Genomic DNA, 9,044 nt, shown 5'->3' on the forward strand with positions numbered 1-9,044 from the left:
ACCACACACACCAAACCACACACACCAAACTATTCCAATGAGCTGCCGTCCTCACATTTGAATTATTACTAAGAGAAAAAAAGAATAATTGGGAACTGCAAAGAGCCATTGAAGGGCTCCAAGGGTTCTTTGGGCCAGTATGGTACCGCACAGAACCATCAGCCTTCCTAAAGAACCCTCATATTGTAGTGTGGACTGACATGTACCAGCAGATGGGGTCACCGTGGCGATGGTAAGATGTGTTCCTTTTCAACTCCTCATAACACCCCCACACACAGCTGATGGAAAATAGACCGCAGCAACACACAGCTGTCAGTAACACATTTAGTTGTAAAAATAAATAAAAACAACAGAAATAGACGACTTCATACATCACAAATCTACAATAAACCATCACATCATTTAGAATACATATACATATATATTTTGATTCATATTTCCATAATGTAACAGCTAAACAGTCGATCAGTTCATCAATACATTACAAATCAATCAGTTCATCAATACATTACAAATCAATCAGTTCATCAATATTCAGAACTACAATAAATTCTGTTAGTATACCAGAAGGATCGCTACAATCATAGAGTCGACACTCAGCAATGACATACACTCCCTGCGTTCCAAATGGGTCCCTATTCCCTACATGGGGCTCTGGTTGAACGTAGTGCACTATCTAGGGAATACGGTGTCATTTAAGCCGCGTGATGATCAGACAGCAAAACAGTGATCACGGAAGAATTGACGTTCGGAAAACAAGTGTTGCTCAATAGTTGTGGATTGTCCTGTGTTGCAGAAGGGGTCTGCTGCGTGCAGACACACACACACTGGCACACGTACAAACAGCAAACTGGGGCAGGGCCATGTAAGGTGCTGAAAGGACAATTAACACAACTGAGAGAGGGAAAGGGAGAAAGAGGGGGAGGAGAGAGGGAAAGGGAGAAAGAGGGGGAGGAGAGAGGGAAAGGGAAAAAGAGGGGGAGGAGAGGGACAGGGAGAAAGAGGGGGAGGAGAGAGGGAAAGGGAGAAAGAGGGGGAGAAGAGAGGGAAAGGGAGAAAGAGGGGGAGGAGAGAGGGAAAGGGAGAAAGAGGGGGAGGAGAGAGGGAAAGGGAGAAAGAGGGGGAGGAGAGGGAAAGGGAGAAAGAGGGGGAGGATAGAGGGAAAGGGAGAAAGAGGGGGAGGAGAGGGAAAGGGAGAAAGAGGGGGAGGATAGAGGGAAAGGGAGAAAGAGGGGGAGGAGCTAGGGAAAGGGAGAAAGAGGGGGAGGAGAGAAGGACAGGGAGAAAGAGGGGGAGGAGAGAGGGAAAGGGAGAAAGAGGGGGAGGAGAGGGAAAGGGAGAAAGAGGGGGAGGATAGAGGGAAAGGGAGAAAGCGGGGGAGGAGAGAGGGAAAGGGAGAAAGAGGAGGAGGAGAGAGGGAAAGGGAGAAAGAAGGGGAGGAGAGAGGGAAAGGGAGAAAGAGGGGATGGAGGGGACCACATTTTCACAATCCTCATTGTTTAAAGAAATAAAAAGGAAAGTCACCAACAAACTGTTTCACATTCGGTGTTTTCTTCAGTTCAATGGAAAACTTCTCTAAATTCAGAAATACGAAACACTAATGCACACACACACACACACACACACACACACACACACACACACACACACACACACACACACACACACACACACACACACACACACACACACACACACACAGCGCATGAGTTACAGTAGATAGCAAGGTGGTAGCGTAGAACCCCGTAGAGGAGGAAAGAAGCAACCCACACACAGCTGTGTCACACATTGTCCAACTGCACAACATCCACGGGTTCTCTTACAGCAAGCCCCGCCTCTTTACTGCTGTTATTGGCTGGGTTGCCTCGGGAACCTTGTCTTTGAAGCAGGGAGATGGAGGAGGGGCTAGACGTAGACGTGAGTACGATGGCAGGGATCAGGTCGGTTAGGCATGTGGAAGATCCACGCTCACTAACACCTTGAGACGACTTCTCCTCTCTGACATCATCCAGCTACAGAGAGAGACAGTGTGATGTCATTCTCACTGCATAATACCGTTACATTGATTAATTGATTGGCTGATTGACTGGTTAATTGATTGCTACGAGTGTTTGAACTATACAGTACAAGTCTATACATCTGCAGTCACTAATCGGACAGGCACCTGGACAGAACTATCATTACAGGATTGTACAGGGCATTGGGAAGATGCATTTGACTGGCCAGGATACTTTTATTTTATTTCACAAGGTAGGCCAGTTGAGAACAAGTTCTCGTTTACAACTGCGACCTGGCCATGATAAAGCAAAGCAGTGCGACTAAAACAACAACACAGAGTTACACATAAACAAACGTACAGTCAATAACACAATAGAAAAATATATGTACAGTGAGTGTAAATGTAGAAGAGTAGGGAGGTAAGGCAATAAATAGGCCCTAGAGGCGAAATAATTACAATTTAGCATTAACACTGGAGTGATAGATGTGCTGATGATGATGTGCAAGTAGAGATACTGGGGTGCAAAAGAGCAAGACGATAAGTAACAATATGGGGATGAAGTAGTTGGGTGTGCTATTTACAGACTTACAGTAGCAGGAAGGATACTGGTCAAACCAACGATCTCAGACATGGAGATGTCCTCTGGCTCTGTCAGCGTCTGGAAAGGTGAAGCATGGTCAGCACAGACAGACAGACAGACAGACAGACAGACAGACAGACAGACAGACAGACAGACAGACAGACAGACAGGCAGGCAGGCAGGCAGGCAGGCAGGCAGACAGACAGACAGACAGACAGACAGACAGACAGACAGACAGACAGACAGACAGACAGACAGACAGACAGACAGACAGACAGACAGACAGACAGACAGACAGACAGACACAAAGACCTTAACAGCGTAGTCACATGATAGCTGCATGTAGTGTATCACATGGGGAATACAAACACCAGATTACCAGATTACAGAACAACTAGTTAATGTGTGTGTGTGTGTGTGTGTGTGTGTGTGTGTGTGTGTGTGTGTGTGTGTGTGTGTGTGTGTGTGTGTGTGTGTGTGTGTGTGTGTGTGTGTGTGGCTGTTGATGAGTGGATTATATAAGGAGAACTATAATAGAGAAACTACTATAGTGTGAGAGAGAGTGGTGGAGAGCTTTAGCTCAGTGGGCTATTTTGATTGTGAAACATACAGTAAACATAGGTTCAATACCTAAACTCTAGGTACAGATGTAGGATCTTAATTTGAGGCTGTTTGCTACAGCATGAAAGATAATCCTGCAGCAACATAATTATTATGTGGATTATAATCGATGGACGGGGTTGATACATTTTCCGTAAGGGAAACTCAAGTCTGAAATTTGGAAAGTGGAAACTTCAGAAGCCTTTTTAAACCTGGAAAGTTGTCCTGCTACAGGTGGTCAAATTTAGATCCTACATCTGTATTGAACCTAGACACACACACACACATTCTGACACTCACAGTGACGTGTTGCAGGCGGCAGACAGCAGGGTCAGAGGGGGACTGAGAAGCTGCTTTCTCAAACGCTCCTGAGTCACGACCTTTCACCTTCAGGGAGCAATGACCTTTTGACCTCTGGGAAAAGGTGGGCTGGAGCTGGGTGACATCACTGGACACCTGACGACTGGCCGGACGAGAGGAGTGTTGCCCCTCCGTGTCCGTAAATGCCTGACAGACAGACAGACAGACAGACAGACAGACAGACAGACAGACAGACAGACAGACAGACAGACAGACAAATCAGTGACATACATTTGATGTAGACAACCACATATCACAGTCATCTCCTGTAGGTAAGACAACCACATATCACAGTCATCTCCTGTAGGTAAGACAACCACATATCACAGTCATCTCCTGTAGGTAAGACAACCACATATCACAGTCATCTCCTGTAGGTAAGACAACCACATATCACAGTCATCTCCTGTAGGTACGACAACCACATATCACAGTCATCTCCTGTAGGTAAGACAACCACATATCACAGTCATCTCCTGTAGGTACGACAACCACATATCACAGTCATCTCCTGTAGGTAAGACAACCACATATCACAGTCATCTCCTGTAGGTAAGACAACCACATATCACAGTCATCTCCTGTAGGTAAGACAACCACATATCACAGTCATCTCCTGTAGGTAAGACAACCACATATCACAGTCATCTCTTGTAGGTAAGACAACCACATATCACAGTCATCTCCTGTAGGTAAGACAACCACATATCACAATAAATCATTGAAAGTCAAATGTAGAGCAGCTGTAAGCAAAGTCAGTGTTAATAAGAAAGGACAAGTAAAAGTGTTGATTAAAAAAAGTCAGGGGGAGTGGGGCGTTGTGGGATTATTTGAGATACTGTTTGAAGACGTGGGTTTTCAGGTGTTTTCGGAAGATGGGCAGGGACTCAGCTGTCCTGACGTTAGGGAGAAGCTCGTTCCACCCTTGGGGTGCCAGGACAAAGAAGAGCTTAGACTGGGATGAGCCAGAGCTGGCCCCTCATAGGGGTGGCAGTGCCAAGCGGACTCCAAAAGTTTAAAGAAAGAGAGGCAGGAAGACTCACTGATTCGCTGTCGGACAGGGAGGACTGGCGGGGCTTGCCAGTCTTACCGGGGTCAGATGTTGTACTGGTGAGGGTTGAGCGACGGGTGGAGGACATGAAGCTGCTGTTGCTATAACGATCTCTGGTAGGAACACACAGCAACACACCCATAAATGGAATGTACCTACTGATAGCTAGCCTGGAGAGAGAGAGAGAGAGAGAGAGAGAGAGAGAGAGAGAGAGATGTTAATTGCAGAGAGGTGATGGGAGGTTTAAGATTGTCTAATGTACCATATTATAAATCCATCTGACATTCTAATTATGGTAAAGACTATTAAATGTTTAGAGGTTAGAGGTCACTCTAGGAACAGATTAGATACATACACTAAGTGTTTCTAAGCAGGTGCTGCAGATTAAAGAGAAAGTACGCACACACTGTAATCTATGCTCCGATGTGGTTCATCTATCAAATGTTGGAGACTTCAATGGGCAAGCTGCAGTTGCTATATCCATTCTTGGACGTATACATGAATGATATCTACCCATTGATTTTTGAAGAATATAACTTGCCTAAAAAAAAGCCCCACGAGCTTTCTTTAACTGTCGTACCCCCATCAGAACCCAAATTATATAGGCTTGTTTTTTAAAGGCACAGTGCAGTCAAAAACATGTTTTATATATACTGTAATTCCACACTATGAGGGTGGAATAATGCTGTGAAATTTTGAAGATGATGATAAGGCCCTTTTAATGTAAGGAGCTGTTTGAAAAGACCTCATGAAATTTCAGCTTGTTTTGGTGAAATGGAGTTTGGCCTGCCTGGTGACATCACCAGGCGATAAATTAGTTCATGGACCTTTAAGAAAGAGAGTTCCAAACTTCTCTGCTAATACCAGCTAGCGTTCAGTTTTCTCTGCCCTACTCAGACCCCTCCCAGACAGTCCTAGCTAAATTCTTGCTTGAGGAAATTGCTCTTTGCTGAGGAGCTATTTTTGTTTCTTTTTGACCATTTGAATTGAGAACACTCACAGTAAAGTACTTCACTGTGACCCAGAAAGGATTTGATATTGAGATAAAAACGGCTGCATGGGACCTTTAATGTAAACAAACACTGTATTTCCTAAAAACATGGTTAAAACTATAATGTTGATATCATAGACGGTCAGTCTTTTCATCCATAACTCTATCTATGAATGCTTCTCCAGTCCCATCCCTCAGATGTTTACCGAACCAGTGGTGGAGAAATCGCGTTTTGTTATTGTGTCAACTGTGGATTGCAACTGTAAGGGTTACAAGCACAGTCAACAAACCACATGGGGTCTGTGTCTTTTCTAAAGGTTAGAGGTCGCCTCGGACTCACTGAGTCATTACTGACACACACATAAGGTCACTACGGTTACACACTGAAGGATCATGGGTCAGACAGATGCTAAGGCAGCTGCTTATTGAACCTGTTTTTAATCTAGCTCAGCCCATTGATAGTAGTCATCCACCTATACAGCAGATGTGTTTAAAGATGATGTGTGTACCTGTAGTTGGGGTGTGTGATGTTGATGTGTGTACCTGTAGTTGGGGTGTGTGATGGTGATGTGTGTACCTGTAGTTGGGGTGTGTGATGTTGATGTGTGTACCTGTAGTTGGGGTGTGTGATGTTGATGTGTGTACCTGTAGTTGGGGTGTGTGATGTTGATGTGTGTACCTGTAGTTGGGGTGTGTGATGGTGATGTGTGTACCTGTATTTGGGGTGTGTGATGTTGATGTGTGTACCTGTAGTTGGGGTGTGTGATGGTGATGTGTGTACCTGTATTTGGGGTGTGTGATGTTGATGTGTGTACCTGTATTTGGGGTGTGTGATGGTGATGTGTGTACCTGTAGTTGGGGTGTGTGATGGTGATGTGTGTACCTGTATTTGGGGTGTGTGATGTTGATGTGTGTACCTGTAGTTGGGGTGTGTGATGTTGATGTGTGTACCTGTATTTGGGGTGTGTGATGTTGATGTGTGTACCTGTAGTTGGGGTGTGTGATGTTGATGTGTGTACCTGTAGTTGGGGTGTGTGATGTTGATGTGTGTACCTGTATTTGGGGTGTGTGATGTTTATGTGTGTACCTGTAGTTGGGGTGTGTGATGTTGATGTGTGTACCTGTATTTGGGGTGTGTGATGGTGATGTGTGTACCTGTATTTGGGGTGTGTGATGTTGATGTGTGTACCTGTAGTTGGGGTGTGTGATGGTGATGTGTGTACCTGTAGTTGGGGTGTGTGATGTTGATGTGTGTACCTGCATTTGGGGTGTGTGATGTTGATGTGTGTACCTGTATTTGGGGTGTGTGATGTTGATGTGTGTACCTGTATTTGGGGTTGTCTGATGGTGATGTGTGTACCTGTAGTTGGGGTGTGTGATGGTGATGTGTGTACCTGTAGTTGGGGTGTGTGATGGTGATGTGTGTACCTGTAGTTGGGGTGTGTGATGTTGATGTGTGTACCTGTAGTTGGGGTGTGTGATGGTGATGTGTGTACCTGTATTTGGGGTGTGTGATGTTGATGTGTGTACCTGTATTTGGGGTGTGTGATGTTGATGTGTGTACCTGTATTTGGGGTGTGTGATGTTGATGTGTGTACCTGTATTTGGGGTGTGTGATGGTGATGTGTGTACCTGTATTTGGGGTGTGTTATAGCGTATATTATAGGGTTGTGGATGGCAGAGGCTTTAGCAATGGCAGCAGGAACAGAGTTCATATACGGAGTTAGCATGTCAGCATACCTGGAGAGAGAGAGAGAGAGAAATGACTCAGAACAGCAGATTTCCTTACACTCTCCTTCAGCTAGGGCAGCCATGCAGTTGAGAGAGGGGGTACCATGATCTGACACACACACACACACACGCACACACACCATCCTACCCTGCGAAGGCGGTGAGCGCGACACAGGAGTACGGAGCCCAGGAGATGACGTAGAGCAGGATGACGATGAGAGCGATCTTGGCCGTCTTCCACTCAGTCCTCATCTTATGCATGCTCTTCACTGAGTCCCTGGTGCCCTCGTTTATCTTACACACGGCCCTACAACACACACACACACACACACACACACATACACATTTACATATGACCATTACTGACAGTGGTCTTGAGTGAATTATCAGCAGAAAGTATGGCTCAATAACGTATAAGAGCATCAACATCAACATCGATAACACTCACTCACCCGTGATACACGTCAGTATTCGGCGTCTACACAAACAACAACTTACAGATGCACACGAACAACGACAACATCTCATCTGCCCAGACCCACATGCTCACACCCCCATCCCTAGTGCCTGGCCACACCCCCATCCCTAGTGCCTGGCCCCACCCCCATCCCTTGTGCCTGGCCACACCCCCATCCCTAGTGCCTGGCCCACCCCCATCCCTAGTGCCTGGCCACACCTCCATCCCTAGTGCCTGGCCACACCCCCATCCCTAGTGCCTGGCCACACCCCCATCCCTAGTGCCTGGCCACACCTCCATCCCTAGTGCCTGGCCCCACCCTCATCCCTAGTGCCTGGCCACACCCCCATCCCTAGTGCCTGGCCACACCCCCATCCCTAGTGCCTGGCCCCACCCCCATCCCTTGTGCCTGGCCACACCCCCATCCCTAGTGCCTGGCCACATCTCCATCCCTAGTGCCTGGCCCCACCCTCATCCCTAGTGCCTGGCCACACCCCCATCCCTAGTGCCTGGCCACACCCCCATCCCTAGTGCCTGGCCACACCCCCATTCCCACTGCCTGCATTATTGTTTGCCACATGGCTTTAAATTGTTCCAATTAGTTTTTTTTCGGCCGGCCATGCTATTTCAATAATAAATCTTACGATTTTTCCATTGTGTCAATGATGGCAGATTGATTGACTTTTAGCATAAGTTTTTTCAAGATGAGTGAAAAACATATACCATGTACCATGTGTCATATACCATATACCATGTGCCTTATACCATATACCATGTACCATGTGCCATATTACATGTACCATATGCCATGTACCATGTACCATGCGTCATATACCATGTGCTGTGTATCATGTACCATGTACCATATACCATGTATCTTGTGCCATATACCATGTACCATGTGCCATATACCACATACCATATGCCATATATAATGTACCGTGTACCATGTGTCATGTGCCATATTCAATGTACCATATGCCATATGCCATGTGCAATATACAATGTACCATGTACCATGTACCATATACCATGTGCCATGTACTATGTGCCATATGCAATATACTGTGTGCATTATACCATGCATAATGTGCCATATTCCATGTACCATATACCATATGCAATATACCATGTACCATGTATCACATGCCATATACCATGTACCATGTGCCATATACAATATACCATGTGCCATGTACCATGTACCATGTACCACATACCATGTACCATGTACCATGTACCATATACCACGTACCATGTCTTGAAATGCAGACA

The 9,044-nt window shown here is 45.9% G+C and overlaps 1 protein-coding gene across 1 annotated transcript in view; it reads right to left on the reverse strand.

Moving 5' to 3' along the window:
* Nucleotides 1–310: 310 nt before the first annotated feature.
* The window catches only part of LOC110492831 (melanopsin-A-like), a 45,998-nt gene continuing 37,264 nt past the window's right edge, over nucleotides 311–9,044 (reverse strand). The window contains exons 7-12 of the mRNA XM_090201637.1: nucleotides 7,461–7,619; nucleotides 7,214–7,321; nucleotides 4,583–4,760; nucleotides 3,480–3,686; nucleotides 2,589–2,657; nucleotides 311–2,012 (exon numbers count right to left, since the gene is read on the reverse strand). Coding sequence (XP_090057763.1) covers nucleotides 1,782–2,012; nucleotides 2,589–2,657; nucleotides 3,480–3,686; nucleotides 4,583–4,760; nucleotides 7,214–7,321; nucleotides 7,461–7,619 — 952 coding nt within the window. The 3' untranslated portion in view covers nucleotides 311–1,781. The remainder of the gene's footprint in view (nucleotides 2,013–2,588; nucleotides 2,658–3,479; nucleotides 3,687–4,582; nucleotides 4,761–7,213; nucleotides 7,322–7,460; nucleotides 7,620–9,044) is intronic.

Source organism: Oncorhynchus mykiss, chromosome 16 (assembly GCF_057628025.1).
Source record: "Oncorhynchus mykiss isolate SJ-2025 chromosome 16, ASM5762802v1, whole genome shotgun sequence".
Lineage (NCBI taxonomy): Eukaryota > Metazoa > Chordata > Actinopteri > Salmoniformes > Salmonidae > Oncorhynchus > Oncorhynchus mykiss.